Source organism: Osmia bicornis, chromosome 13 (assembly GCF_907164935.1).
Source record: "Osmia bicornis bicornis chromosome 13, iOsmBic2.1, whole genome shotgun sequence".
Taxonomy (NCBI): Eukaryota; Metazoa; Arthropoda; class Insecta; order Hymenoptera; family Megachilidae; genus Osmia; species Osmia bicornis.
The window spans coordinates 1334802-1350666 of record NC_060228.1 but is presented as its reverse complement, the minus strand read 5'-3'; the positions used below and the strand labels follow the sequence as shown (position 1 = coordinate 1350666).

Here is a 15865-nt window from a genome sequence, read left to right as displayed (position 1 = left end):
GGAGCCAAAGGGAGAAGAGAAAGAGATCGAAAGAGTGAGTGAGTGAGTGAGAGAGAGAGAGAGAGAGGGAGGGTGAAGGAGAGAAGCAAGATACAAGGATCCCCGGACGTAGGATGATCGAATCCGACCGCGCATGCGAACTACGCTCGGTGTCCTGTTCAAGGTCACAGCACAAACTACGTAACAACCCTTTGGCCCTGCGTAAGCATAAAAGGACCGATCGATTTTGTAAAAGGGAAAGACCCGACTGATACGACCCTTCCGTCGAACAGCAGGGCTTTAGATTAACCTTCAAACAGCGATGGCCGGGTCAATAGTGACCTATAAAATGTTTATAACAGTGCATTAAAATGGAGTACACTAAAGTTTCGAAACGAAGTACTCCAAAAGTAGAGTTCCACTGTCGCAGTAAGCGTATTAAAGATAAGCTCAATGAGCAGACAAAAAAGAGTATTCTCATGTAGGCGGGACAGGGTAATCGAAACACCGATTTCGTCCAATTTTTGCATAATTACAGAGGACACCGAGAACACCAGAAGTAAAATGTGCAAATTTCCAAAGAAAAATAGATACAGTTTTCTCATTTAACGAATTTTCCCGGCACGGATCTGAACGACTGAAAGGGAAAAAGCAAGTTTCACGAGCATTCTCTTTGCCTCTCGCGTCTAAAGGTGTGCATCGTGAGAGCAAAGATATTCCTAGATATTCGACACTAATATTGCGGCAAGAAACGCGTTTCCTTTTGGCGTGCACACTCGGAGGTATGCTTTAAATCAGGTCGAAAGAGGCGCGGCGCGCTTTTCACGCCAGCTCCGTACCGCGTGTTATTAAATATCTCTATTGCGAGAACCTTGCTTGATAACTTTCAAACTATACGTTTCTACATCGTACGGCTGGTCAAAGAAAAGTCGTCTTGCAAAAAACTTGATTCGACGCATCGAGCGGAGAATATTTTGCGTGACCTAAACGTTTATCAACCCACCGGGATCGTGATTTGAAAATTTAAGACAGAAGGTGTCGCCGATGCACGCTGATAGACCGATCGATCGATGGAGTGATCGATCGTCGGCGATTGAGGGCAAACGTGTGCGTGATGGATCTTTGTTGGCGGACCGATAGATCGTCTTCGTCACGCGCGAGGAGAAGACACGCGCTAGCGCGTGCACACGCCCGTATTTGATTATAAGGAGGACCTTGTCGCCATCTTTCATTTTCTGCATACAAATCTTATCTTGGTCGAGAAGCATACAATAGCCTGCATCGAACGATACAAACAAATTGGAGAATTCTTTTGAAGATAATTTAATAATTTTAATGATTTTAATACGAGGTGGGGGTGGAAGGAGGTTCTTGGTTGAACTGTTAAGACAAAAACGTTTAGTACAAATAGAATCCAATAAAATTAGAACGAACATTATACAATAGCGTTATAAAACGTTATCTTGATTACAAACAACTTTAATAAGATAGAGTCGATATACCCAATGTATCAAGTATATCAGTATGTGTACCTATATTATTGAATTAATTATGTTCAATTATTGTATAACAGCTGTTAGTATCGTATTAGATACTCTATAGAGAAATATAAGTTGGGATCAGTTTGTGAATCCATTGACGGAATGAAGCTTCTACAGTCTCATTTAGATTTTCATTATTAATCGCAATTTCAATACCGGACACACCGCGTTCGCAGGCAAAAGCAGCGAATCACCGCACTGTATCTTGATTCTATCGATGCAACATCAGTTACGTAACCATGCAAATTGATTCGTAAAGATTAATGTCTAGTGTCTTTTTTTCTACAATCACGCGCTGTATGCAAAATTAAGAATACTATAAAGTTTCTTAAGTTGGTTAATGAGGTTCGAAACGTGTTCGGTCAGAGTAAGGGGAGCGCCAAGAAGAGGTCTCGATTCGAAGAAATACGAACAATAACACGAAAGAGTGGGCGGTAAACTGCTGGTAATGAGACGAGCTACAGTGGCGACGTTACGTAATCGACGAAATTGCGGGTGCCACGACGGTAATAATTAACGACTCGACGTAATTGCCGAACGGAAAGCGGTCGATGAAAAACGCACGTACATACGTGACTCGGTGCGAAACGCGAAACGCTCCTACCGTGTCCTTCGGTCAGTTCATGGATCTCTCTGATCGACTAATAGATACCGCTATCAACTTTCTTACTGAAACTACGAAAATAGCATTTCCGGAGCTTAAGCCCCGTGCATTGCCGGTTTTACCGTATCCAACGGTAGTGACAGATTATACGTGTATATCAGTTCTTGCAATGACATAATATGGAAAGGATTAATTGAACGAGAAGCATCGTCGAGCCAAGTAATCGTAACCCTCGATCGACTGTGTCATGAAACATACCCTACTCTCATCGTGTCGACTATATCCTTTACCCGGGGAATCCCGAATTTCCCATAGCAACGTGACGGTGCACTCCATTACCCATGACCTCCGCCCTGAGCCTGGGGTGCCTGCCTCTATATCCGCGAATCAATGCAGCTCCATTGCGTGCATCCCGGCTGTGTATACGTGTAAGAGGTCCCTGAAATGCAGCTGGTATCCTCTAATCCTAATCGAAACGCGAATATGTAGCATATCAAAAGAAACCTAGAATTCATAGAGAATGGAAAAGAATGACGAGCGATCTATCAGAAATCGGTCATTTTATGGAAAATTTTTCGAAAATTCATTTACACGACTAAACGAAAGGATTGAGAGAGAAATTTTTCAGCGAGACTGAAAATTGAAGGTGGAAAAACGTGTAACGAGACGTAAGGACACGAAGGTAAACGCCAACACCGCTCGAAGGTGTACCGAAAGAGGGGACTCGCTTGCTCGAGGTGGACGAGTTAATTTTAGTTTAATCGACCGACCCGATACGAAGAGTTAACTCACGCGCGTACAAGCGTCAATGCACGTAAAGTACGTAAAGTACATAAAGTAAGCATAGGACAAACAAAAGCAGGACAGCAGGAAAGGACTCGTTACGCGTTGTTACTTTTACGTGAAACTTCGACAACGATCGCTTTTTCCCCACCACGGAATTCATTTCCGAGTTTCCCGACCCTTGTACTTGCTACGAGTCGACTCGTCCAGGATCATTGGAGGAGTTTCTGGAATTTACCAAGAATCTGAACGCTATGTGACTCGACACGTAACAACAGACAGGCTACATATTGCTTTTCATTATGTCGCGAGTTTTCACTCTGATAAAATAACAAAAGAGAAATTGATCGATACAGCTACTTATCTATTTGTTAAATCTTCTAATGACTCAAATAAGTTAAGCGCATTTCGATCAGTGTAAATGGGACGGGCGAGGGGTGTCCGAGGTCATTCCTATCGAAATCATTCAATTAAGGTCGATGAAACAGTTTTATCGGGCCAGTCATCGTGCAACGAACCGTGAACAAGATACATACTTTTCCCCTTTCGATATCATTTATTATCAGTGATCAAGAATTTTCTGGCTCTCGATCGTCGATCGATTTTACTATCGCAAGAAGCATCAAGAAGCAAGTATGTAAGTACGTACGATGCTCGTGCAACGAAACGATGCATCGAGCTTACCGACAAGACACCACACGGAAGTCAAACGTTCCCTCGACGATAAGAATGTGCAGGGCGTTCTCAAGAGACGAATCGAATACAAATAAGACGAGGGAGGGTCGAAGTACCTAGCGAATAACGAGCTACCAGAATGCTTCGAGCGTACCTACAACTCAGATTCCAGCTTGAATCCAGGAGAAGCCTGGCTTCCGTGACAACACCGGAAACGATCGAGGAAACATTCTTTCTCTTGTTCCCAAATATATAGTTGATACAGTTACAGATACCTAAATACACAGTTCAGAGGAGACTTTGTCACTCTTTCCAATAAGTAAATAGAATAATTTGAATCTTGAAATGCTCCACATTTATTTGCACGATTAGGTGAAACAAAAAGCAAATGTGAACGAATGAATGAAAGTGAAGAAATTGCCGCATCTGTTTCGATGCGAATGAGAAAGAAGCAGGAACCGGAAATGGGTAGTAGGAAATCGAGGGGAAAAAATGGAGTAAAAGGAGGAAAGGGTGAAGGGTGAAGCGCTTGCGCGACGAGCTCGTTTCCATGGCTTCGTTCGTTCCACGTAGCAACAGGAGGACTTTTGACCCCGTTCGATTGTCCTTCGAAACAACTCGGTGCCTCGTCATTTTCTCCCGCTTTGTCGGTCGGGAAAGGTGAAACGCATCGTTGAACCGCACTTACGCGTTACTCTTCTTTAATGCTTTCGCTGCGTACAACATATATGTACTTATGTACGTGATCAACAATCAAGAACCGACTGTTAATTGCATCATACATATATGTATGTATATTTTATGTATAGATATCCTTCCACCTTTCGCCGACAAGAAAATTCTTCTGTAGTTCTTCGTTTTGAAAATTCACAGGATCAGCAGAGCGTGGTTGGTCCTCAAGATCGAAATCACCCTTCTACACCTACTAAATCATACTACATGTACTGTGACCAGATCGAGCCGTGAAAGACTGAAAACAAAAACCCTCCGCGATGCCAAAAATTTTGCTCATTCGCCCGATTCTTATCGGTTCTTAAACGGAGGCGGGTCCTAACGTCGATGAATTTCGAAAGCGACGATCGCGGATGACGCACGAGTTTAATTTTACGAGCGGATCGATGCGCGAAGAAAGCCACGATACGGTCGCTAAGTGATACATACACGAAAAGCGGTCGCTCTCCGAGGAAATGCTCACAGTATCCTGCAATTACACGTCGCTCGAATTATTTTACAACGCTCTGGACATATTTCGGACAATCCACCGACAATTCGTCGATCAACGTCTCAACTGGAGATTCGTCGAATTTTTGAAAAGAAAGAAGAAATCTGGTAGCGAAACAGAGTGCGTGAAAGAAATTTCTTCCAGGGTGAACGCCCCATTACAAACCGTGATCAGCTGTTCGTGCATAAATTGCACGCGGAATTCCTTTTCTCATAGAATATAAATAGTATAGATCATAGGAGAAGAAAGAAATCAGAGATTTCTTTTTCTTTTTTATTTATAGTGGAGTTCTTTGAATTTTTTATTCCGTGACTCTAAAACGAACACACTCCTTTTCAACGACCAACGAAAAAGTCGCCGATTCATTTGAAGAAGAAAAGGAATATCTTCGCGAACTGAATAGTACCGCCTACAGTCCTCTTTTACTCACTGTACGAGAGTGTACTTTGATGCGACTCTTTCATCCAGCTTCTTTCGTGTCTACAGTTTCTTTTTCTTTTTTCTCCTTTTCGTGCATTTAGTTTCGTACAGTAAATAGGTACGCATGATTCTACAGACTTTCACTCTTCTTTCTTCCTTTTCACATCGAATTAAACATACCATGGACTCTTGTGATCCTTCGATCTTCTGATTCTCTTGTGTAACCCTCGGACAAACCCATCAACCGGTTGGTTCATGGACATAGCTAGCATTTTACCCCATTAGGCTATAATGAATTTTGCATTTAACACAATTCAGAGAGTTAACTAAACGTTAAGACACTTTGTATCTTAATGAAAAACTAAACAATGATATACTGATTCCACGTGTCGTTCTCCAGACGACCCTTTTCGCTACACCAGTGAACGTGTCAAGGAAGAAGGGAAGATTTTATTCTGGAGGTGGTCAGAACATGAAGACTCATCAGACGATTGAGAAACCGCGCGCGAATGCTCTGAATCAAAGGCACAAGGACGTATCAGACCGAACGTAGGTCATGGAAGGGTGAACTCATTCGAAAGCGCGTCTTAGGGACAAAGAGAAGAACTTGTTTTATCATCGCCTTTTTATCGTCATACGACAAGGGGACAGAATGTTCAATTCCGGACGCGATGCGAACACAGCAGCGTGTTAGGCGTGCTTTGACGACGTGATTAGCTGTTTCGCGTAATCGAATGCACCGATTTTCAAGGATTACCAGCGGGGAATCGTTGGTAAACAGTTGTCTCGCCAAAGAGTAAAACGACCGGCTAAGAGCGTGTAAAACGATCATTTGGTACGCGTGAAATAGCGATGGCCTGGTAATCGCTTCGTAGGTATATGTATACAGAGTGTCTTTCAAGATACGTGTTATTTGAAAAATCGAACCATAATACGCGAACTTTAAACTTCGAGCATCAAAGTGACTCGAAATTCTACAGCGATTGAATTGCAAAAAAAAAATTGCAAAATAGAATATCAAGAGTTCAGTGATTACATGAACCGTATTCGAATTTTTCTTTTCTTTCAAACAATTTCATCCTAACGATCGAGCGATCGACGAAGAAAAAAAAATGAAAAAGAAAAAGAAGAAAGACCGCTCGTGAGTTGTCCGTCCGCTACGTGATCATTGCGCGCACGGTAGTTCCCTTTTCCGAGCGTGAAATTCAATGAAATGTAAGTAATTTCGTTTGCACAGTTGCCAGGCTATGATATCTGGCCAGCAAGCCGATATACCAGACGAACGATTCGAAGAAACGGTTCCTACCTCTCTGCCTGCTTCGCTAATTCTGTATCTTCCACCGCGTATTTATACGTGCCGCGTCTATATTCGGCGTACGTTCGTCGAAAATGCGCGAATTATCATGGAACCGTTGAATTGATCGCGATATGGTATATCGAGTCGTTCGTCGAAGATGGCTAACGTTTGGAGCATAAAGAAATTCAAGAAACGAGAGAAAAGGAATTTGTACGGTGTCAAAGACCTCGAAGATACGATTAAAAAAAAGAAATGGTTACTTATTTTAAAATCCGCCATATCGAAGATAACGATCAAGGAGAAGCGAAGCGAGAACGGTGTGATCTATTACACGCTTTTCTGATTAGAAGCTAAACAATAGAAAATAGAATGATAAATATACGTTTAATTAGATGGACAGAGACACGATATAATGATCGAGGTTGAATGAATATTTAAGATGTATAAATTCAAATGGAATAAGAACAAAGTTCGTCGAGAGTGTAGATACGTTCCTGGGTCGTACGATGGCAAAGCCACGGTGGTGGGGCACAAGAGGGAACAGGAGAGGGTTGTGGAGTTTTAGAAAAGAAACTGCCAGCCGAGCTGGAAACAAACGCGAGGTAAGGTGAAGGGGGACACGATAGCACGCCACTCGAAATCACCGCGACTGCATGTGTTACTATGCTACGGTGCCGCCCTCGATGGTGATCGAGAAAACAAGGATCCACCGTGTTTATTATTCGTTCAACGAGAGACCATACCTGTCATACGACGAGTTTTTCCTTCGTTCTGCGCATGTTAACTCTGATTGGCTCAAGTACGTTTCATCTGCGCAAGCGCGTTGTGGCACCGACCAACATATCCAGTGGTCTTATATTTAGTATACGCTCCGACCTTCCGACGTTATCGCTCGCTTTCTCTTCTATTCATATATTTTTGTCCACCGTATATAATAACCGCGAAGTTAGAAATCAGAGTAGAGGGCCTTCCTGAGCTGCGCGAAACAAATACATTCTCTCGTTGAACGAATAATACCTAGCTTTGCGATATAACCCCAAAGAGGGCAATCCCGTCGCGGAATTCATTTTTTCCCGCCGTCGATTAGTATCGTTCGATAATTCGATTCTTTCGATATATGTAATCGTAATCGAGGCGCGCATTCGGCATTAGAGTTGCTGTGTTTTTCTCATTTTTACGTTCTCAAGTGCGATTAAAGTGTCCAAATGTGAATTTTCATATGCAAAATACCATCGATCTATGTGCGACACGAACCATCATGAGGTAAATTTCTTCAAAGTATAGAATTTATTATGAAAATTTCATTGATGTATTGAAAGGACTCACCTTCACAATGGACCCCCACTTTTCCAGTACCCCAAACATAATCTTCGCCTTTAATTAAAAAAAAAAAGAAGAGATATATATCATATATTATATAATATCGCAACAAAATTAGCATAAAATTCATTTTAATGTAATACTTACAGTGTTTACAAAGAATAGGGGTTAAAAAATATACATCTACAAGGACGTGATTATTGTTGGGTTCTGTGTCAGTAGAGTATACTGCAATGATGAAAAGAAGAAATTAACAGATTTATTCGACACATTGTATTCATTATAATTAGACTGCGGATCAGAAATGTTCAAGAAATACATGTGTCAAATTTTCATGATAAAATATTACTTCAATATCATCTTGCCAAAATATATATTTGCACAAATATCCACACCCTAATTATACCTATAAAATATAGTTACCGTATGGTCCATTGCTGAGGGTTACATAAGACGACTCTTCTTCATTATGAGTGTCTAAGTACGGTGTTAAGTTTCCTTTCAGCATTAGGACTTTCTCGCGTGTACCTTTAATGTCTGAAAATAAAATAGTTATTTTAAATATTTCCTTCTTAAAATTTTATAGTTTAAACTTCTTTAATTCACAAAATATTCTGTACCGGTACAATGTATTCTTCTTAGGTCTCCTCTTGCTCACACAAATATGAGCACTATTTCTCTCTTTCTTTCAAAATAGAGTTATCCAAAGTTCATTAAAAAACGATCACATTAATATATTTTATCCATGAAAAAATATATTACAATCAACTCATTTGTCAGTCATACATAGTATGTAAACATGAATAACTTTGCACAACACTATAATCACAGAACATAATCTCTCTTGACAGTTGTGCATCCTCTTCTCAAACTTGGAACATTTTTTCTTTTACTTTAGTTACAACACAGATTGTGTCAGAACAGATTTTTATTAGGTACCCAATGTACACTATTTAAGAGTATTTGTAACTGTTTGAGCATCGTTTAAAAAATTGATTCTTATCAGAAATAGAAAAACACTGAGTACTGTATTTATTGTATATCTTCGTGGAACTAATTTGATTTTTCTGCTGTTTATATAAAATGGCACCACAATTATAAAAATTTACAACTCTTGTTTAAGGCTACTCGCGTGTATACATAGAATTATATTTAAAAATCTTGTTTGGTAAATATATATATATACATATAGATGTATATATATACATACGTTTATATATATGAAGAGCAATGTATGTAATGATTAACTATGATGATATTTTGAGTGTCAGCTTCTCTGAACACGCAAAATCTATCAAAGTAACTTGATATGAACACAATGATAACTAGTTATGTATCATGATTTCATCATTCTTTCTTGCATTTCTTTCGTGGTAAACCACTGCTCAAATGTACCTCTTCCTTTATTTGGATATTTATTTCATGTCGTTTCATATCCACAGTCACCTTCTTGAGCCTATCGCAATTCCTATAACAAACAACAAAAATAACTGTGATTACTTTAATAAGATTATCATAATTTATTAATTACAGAAGCACTTAACAGCAACTAACTTTATTAAAAGATTAAATTAAACTGAAAAAATGATAAATTGTCCTCGTGTAAAATAATGTATGTAACCTTTAAAAGTCCAAACAGCACACATTATATTTTTATAACAGATATCTTATGTTGTTAATCTTGATATCAGGGAAAAGAATAATAGAAAAAAAAACATCACAAGTACATGTAACTATAGGGACGCGAATCGTTTAGAAACGTTTCGAAGTACCAATGTTCCTGTCAATCACAGCATAACTTCATTCTATACATTTTTATTCGCCCTGTTTCACTACATAATAAATTTTCAAATAACGAAAAAATTCATTGTCATCGTATAATGACTGTTATATCGAAAAAAAATGATACACAGTGCACGCCTTCGATAATGAATAGTACAGCAAAGTTTACACGCCTGATAAGTAAATAATCGTGAAAGCCATGCTGATCGAACTCTCGTAGAGTGTTCATTTTTCAATTATACACAGACACTACTTCCTGGTATCGGAAAACACAACGTACAAAAGCGATTCAGCCAAGATTAAGCTTCTTACAAATTACGAGTTACGAGCAAGAAACTCGACGGACGATGATCGGTGGGGATACCAGGACAGGAGTTAACAATATACACTCCATGAAACCGACTAAACATTGAAAATAATACCTTTGCACTTCGGCACGTCGGGTACACGAAGTTTTGAGCTTCAGACGTCGATGGAACGACAAAAAAAACTTGGAAAGACCAAAAGGTAAGTGACAAAGAATTGTTTCCCTTAGTCGCAACACGTACGAACACGGTTATGCCAGCCTTAGCAGCTGAGGGCGCTGTGATTGATCATTGCTTACGTTTTATCAGGATGAGAAACCTACTTTTTCAAACATATTTTTATTTTTTATTTCATGCCATATTTTATTACGATTTTCTATATTTGAATATCACTTTTATTACGACTTAAATGGTTTTTTTAAATTGAACAATACGATAGTTAGATAGAGTGAGATATATAATCTTCATAGAAATTATTGAATAAAACAATTAATAGCCGCGCCCATGTTGTTTTTCGAAAAATTAAAATGAAAGAGTGCTGCGGCTATAAAAATAATAATTCCAAATAGTTGTAATAAAATGGAAAAATTGAATAATCTTTCAGGGACCCTAGATGTGTCCCCATTCACAGCTCCATTCTGGTGCATTTAATTCCCGATAGGTGTATTGCAGAACGCGATCAAATTGACATTTGTCTTTTTGTTTTCACTGGTTTTCACGTGGAGGAGTCATACACAGTCATACAGTACTCTTCTGAGACAACATTCATTTCCTAATATAGAAATCTAGGGCACGGTGAACAAAGAAATAACATTATCATGGTACGTGTAATTAGTCAGGAAACCTACGATGAGGTTGTTAACGAAAATATCGAACAATTTTCGATGTCTCCCGAGGAAGCTGTTGAAGATGCTGTAAAACAATTCGAAGCTCAGGTACTCCAATTTCTTTACTTGCCATTTTTCTGACTTAAACATTAGTCAAAAGTGTCATTCAATGCATTGTTATCATTCGTTTCAACTGAATAGTTTATTAATCTAAAATATTCAAATTAATTTTGGCATTAATCAATATATCCAAGTTCCAGTTTCAAATTCCAGTTTTGACAGCTAAGAGATTTGTTGATGCTAGGTATTAGATTTTATATTTTAGAATATAAATTTTAGTTATTTAACAAAGAACAGGGAATTGTAATTTAACAGTTAATTGTATAATGTTAACGTTAGTATTTTGCTTTTATATATTATAAAAAAATTAATAATTTTACTTTTTCATATTAATGATTTATCATAAGTGCAAAGCAATGTTTTATTGTATTAGTTACATACTTTAAATTGTAATACAAGATAACAAAATGCTAGAATTTAAATAATCTAGAGCATATTACATAAGTACACATTGTGCCATGGTTGCTTTAACGGCTCTATTTTTATAGGGCATAGACTTGAGCAACATCATTAAAGATTTAATTATCAGCGATGATAGTAGCTTAATAGTGTCTTACCTAACTCAAATTAATAATGCCATTGAGGATCAGAATTATGACAATGTTTCACACGTATTAGACAAGTTAAGGAATGAATTAGATAAAGATATTTCACGTAGGGTATATGCAGGAAAAAAGGGAGGATACGATTCTTTAATAAAATTAATGAAAACTTGTCCTAATAATATTTCAATAACAAGAGCAGCCTTGAAAACTATTACTTCATTGATGATGGGTAATCCGGACCTATTAAACGAAGAAGGAATAGCTTTACAAATGCAGTAAGATATTATTAATCAATTATGATCAATTGTCAGATGTGGTTATTTTCTGTTTGTACATTAATTCACTCGTTAGCATTTTAGACAACCATTCAGACATTCCAACGTTACAATGCCTTTTGCGTTGGATAAGAGAGTGTTGTATAAAACATGAGCTTAACAGACAGGGTATTTTCAATGCAGACATTTTCAATAAACTTAAGAAAATATTAGTTCAGGATAATGCAAGCGCATCAGAAATAAGAGATGCTTGTGCTGTAATTAGAGCTCTGGTATTAGATGATGACATTAGACACGAATATGGAAAAGCTCACGAGCATGCAAGCGTTATCGCAAAAGGAGCTCTCAATGTCCTTACTAATTTAATGCCAAGTAAATACCATTTGATTATTTACAAATTTAATAGGCATGGCATATATAACACTCTAATAAATAAATTTTGTTGAATGCAGAATTCAAAAAAGATAAAGGAATTGTAGGAGATTTGATGATAACTCTAGCTGCTCTAATAGTGAGAAATGAATTTTGTCAGGAGGTAGAGGATGCAGGAGGATTAAAATTTGTGATAGACGTTATGATCGACCATCCAGACTCTGAGAAATTAAATTGGCAAGCTCTGAAATTACTAAAAGCTCTGGCTGGAAACGACAATGTGAAGTCTCAAATTGTAACATCAGGTTGTGGCCCCTTGATTGTTTCTGCCATTAGTAGGCTCAAAGTAAGTTTACTTTGTTGTGAAGTTGCTTTTGTGAAAGATGCTGAGTTAGTACCATAGAAGAAGGTTTTTGTGTACAATTTGTGTTTATTATATCATAGGGCTCTGAGTGTGTAGTGACTGCTGGACTTGCATGTATTTCTGCATTAACACTGAGGTGTCCCTCAAACGCTGGTGTGTTTTACGATTGCGGAGCAGCGCTTATAATAGTAGACGCGATGAAAGCTTACCCTAAAAACATAAATGTTTTGAAACAAGCTGCTTGGGCCATCAGAAATATGTCCGTAAGAAATAAAGCAGAGTGTAATGAATTTATTGCTCACGGTATAGAAGATGTCTTGGGAAATGCCTTGCGACAACATGGCCCTAAGATCGAAAGTGACGTGAAAGCAGCCCTAAGGGATCTGGGATTAAAGGTAGAATTGAAAGAAAGATGGACTGGAAAGGGTGGTTCCTTGAACCACCCGGTCGATTAATTACCACGACATTCGTTTTTAAAATGTTCCAGCCACTTTTATATGTTTCGCTTACAAACGACGAATAAATTGTCGAAAAATAAACAACTAACATAGTATTTTTTCCTTTTTTGTAGTACGACATAATATCTATACAAATATTGTTATATATATATATATATTGATTTTTTAACTTACTTTTTTATACACTCTCATATATATATTTATATGTTGTGTATCAATATAGATTGATAATAAACATTATATCTTTAATTATCTTTAATTATCTTTAACGCGATAAAGCATGCGATTAGTCACGCATAATCCGCTCGAACATTAATCCATTTAGCTGTTGTCTTGATGATTTATTTTCACATTGAATCAAATTTTCATTACGTACATATACCTATATTTTTTTGTTGAGTAAATACACGAAATTCTCTTTGTGAATTACAATTAATTGAAAAGTGTATGTTATTCGCTAAAAGACTCCAGACAGTTTAAATTTGTTTTATTGAATTTCTCGATGAAATGTAAGCTCGATCTTAGTGTTGCTTTAATTCAGAATTCCGAATTTCTTTTTGAGCAAAGTCAGGTGTTCGATTACATCGAAGATAACATTGAATATTGATTTACATTCATATTAAACACTGAACATCCATATCGTACAACGTCGATTCAATTTTGTTCCATCAGTCTACACTCTCTCCGCGTTTCTTGACGCACTTTTATAAGAGAAAATACAATGGAAAATTTTCACAAAACTATCCCTTGAAATATTTTAACAGTGAATTTCTATTCTTCACAAAGTTGAAAGACACGGAGAAACGATTTGAAACTTATCCACTTTATTTTTCGTTCAAACGGGAAACATTCAGAAAAGCTAACGGTTAATTTGATAACAAATCTCTTACGATAGACGATAATATTTGTTCGATATTATAGAATACACAAATTACGATATTGAAAACCGCGCTTCGATCAGCGACGGTTTTCACATTGATACATTCATTGTTTGTTCGTTGTACTTCACTCCTGCAAGAGACTACGATTGTATCACAGTCTTTGACGAGATCACATTTGCTTAAAAGCGAATGCGATAATACAATAGAGAAACATTTTTTTCCATATAAACAGCGAGGAAACGAGACGCAAAGTGTTTCGTTCTTGTAAAAGAATCACAGAGAATGTATCTACTTTCATCGAAGTGTACTTTGTAGTTAGAGAAATTGTGTAAAAAAAATATATATGTTTATATATACAGATTCGAAAATGGACCATATTGAAATATAAGAGATTGTTTGGGTTGTTCTTTTTAAGAACGAAAATGATTTTTCTGTACTGAAAACATCCTACCTTATCTATCCATTCTGTCGATAGTTTTACTTTTAACACGTTGACTGTCACGATACCTAATTAGAATAAATAATTTGGAATATCCGGTAGTTCGAGTCAACAATTTAAGACATCTAGAGTTAAGGCTTTAAGATTAGAAAAATAGTCCTTACTTGGGACATTACCCAATCGACACACGCCGATTTTGATGCCCTTTGAGTATGATATAGAACTCAAAAAAATATTTGACACGTATTTTTTTCTATCGGCAATCGTCCATGCTGAAGGGATGAAAATAGCCCTCAAATTTGGGGTTGCAAAACATATTTTCTTGAATATCTCAGGACCTATTAGGTGTAGGCGAAAAATTCAAAATGAAATTTGTGTGTTTTTGAATAGCAAATTTTTCTATGTAGCCATCTTTTTGATAAATTTATTTGTTTAAAAAATATATTGAAAAATAATCTATTTTTGTCATTTTTTTCACCCCTTCAGCGTGGACAATTGCCGATAAAAAAAAATACGTGTCAAATATTTTTTTGAGTTCTATATCATACTCAAAGGGCATCAAAATCGGCGTGTGTCGATTGGGTAATGTCCCTTGTTAGTATCCTTAAAAAATACTATGGCATGCCGTTCTATATAGAATGATGTAACATACATATATAATTACTATTTTTTACTGTGCCAGTGAACGTGTTAATCCATTTGCATCGGAAGGATCTAATTTGTAAACCACAGCAATAAAGTTCACCGATATCAGCATACTTTACAAATGTTGTAACCGTAACCGATGCAAATGGAAGCGAATTCGTGCTGAAACAATAAATCGAAGTGCGAACTAAACATGGTGCTCGTGTTAGTATGTATGTATGTACAATACAATGTTGAAATGCAGATAATGATTGTATCTGTTCGAAACGCATATCCTAGATCAGGAGGATACAATACTTTAAGCTCATTTCAATGTCGCCCGACTGTTTTTCTTTTCCTTATCCTTGTAACACGAATCACCACTTGTTGGCCATTTAAATAATAGGTACATCGTAAAAGGGAGATGCCCTTCCGTGGAGAACACGTACGTACTTACATACATTTCACATATTCACAGCCATAAATATTTCGAATAGTAACATGGTACAGTTGCAAGTATGGTATGTACATTTTACCGTTGAAAAGTGAACGTTCGATCGAACAACCTTGTTTCTCAAACTTGTAGCAAAAGTGATCGCGAACGTTTTGCCTTTTTCGATCGTTCAAATCGCAAATAATTTTTCGAAGGAGTGTATTTTTCTACCTATACTACCGATGCACGTGTTTCAGCTACAATTGTATGCATAAATTGAAGAAAGTAATAAAATAATTGAAAGGAATGAAGCGAACATAAATAAGAATTCATGTGTACTTAGTTTCTTTTTTTTTATTTAAAGTGATTAAAAGATGGACACTTACCTGACGAAAACGTGTTGGTTGTAAAATAAAGGAAACGATAGAAGGGGAACGTAAAGGTTTATTGAAAACGAATTATAATTGCAACAGAAATTGGAACAGCTTCGCGAGAGGATATTAAAGCGGATCAAAGTGTACGGCAATGGTATTCGCAGACTTCCTTGGCATCGAGAAGGCAAACCGGAATTGCGATTTAATTGACACTGAGGATTGATT

At 37.3% G+C, this 15865-nt stretch overlaps 2 protein-coding genes across 5 annotated transcripts in view; one reads left to right on the top strand and one right to left on the bottom strand.

The window, feature by feature from the left end:
• Window positions 1-10469, bottom strand: part of LOC114871807 (phosphatidylinositol 3-kinase regulatory subunit alpha) — a 33524-nt gene extending 23055 nt beyond the window's left edge. The window contains exons 1-5 of one of the 2 annotated variants that reach the window (XM_029178238.2): window positions 10046-10469; window positions 8462-9309; window positions 8265-8378; window positions 7989-8069; window positions 7848-7895 (exon numbers count right to left, since the gene is read on the bottom strand). In XM_029178238.2, the coding sequence (XP_029034071.2) occupies window positions 7848-7895; window positions 7989-8069; window positions 8265-8349 (214 nt within the window). In that variant the 5' untranslated portion in view covers window positions 8350-8378; window positions 8462-9309; window positions 10046-10469. The remainder of the gene's footprint in view (window positions 1-7847; window positions 7896-7988; window positions 8070-8264; window positions 8379-8461; window positions 9310-10045) is intronic. The other variant, XM_029178239.2, reaches the window with a different exon arrangement.
• On the top strand, window positions 6536-14158 carry LOC114871808 (armadillo repeat-containing protein 6 homolog). Of its 3 annotated transcripts, none has more exons than XM_046288516.1 (7): window positions 6536-7123; window positions 9870-10130; window positions 10533-10863; window positions 11364-11695; window positions 11772-12067; window positions 12148-12413; window positions 12512-14158. In XM_046288516.1, exons 3-7 carry the CDS (start codon window positions 10747-10749, stop codon window positions 12884-12886), a joined length of 1386 nt encoding a protein of 461 aa, XP_046144472.1. In that variant the 5' UTR covers window positions 6536-7123; window positions 9870-10130; window positions 10533-10746; the 3' UTR covers window positions 12887-14158. The 3 variants fall into 3 exon arrangements, with proteins under 3 accessions (XP_046144472.1, XP_046144471.1, XP_029034076.1); XM_046288515.1 differs by lacking the exon at window positions 6536-7123 and adding an exon at window positions 7551-7784; XM_029178243.2 differs by lacking the exon at window positions 6536-7123 and having other exon boundaries at window positions 9807-10130; window positions 10590-10863.
• The last annotated feature ends 1707 nt before the right edge of the window (window positions 14159-15865 follow it).

Bases quoted from the DNA above. Each gene is read 5' to 3' on its own strand.
- LOC114871808 (XM_046288516.1), top strand. From the start codon at position 10,747: ATGGTACGTGTAATTAGTCAGGAAACCTACGATGAGGTTGTTAACGAA. The intron at 12,068-12,147 runs GTAAATACCATT...TGTTGAATGCAG, and splicing joins CCTTACTAATTTAATGCCAA to AATTCAAAAAAGATAAAGGA. The intron at 12,414-12,511 runs GTAAGTTTACTT...ATTATATCATAG, and splicing joins CTGCCATTAGTAGGCTCAAA to GGCTCTGAGTGTGTAGTGAC.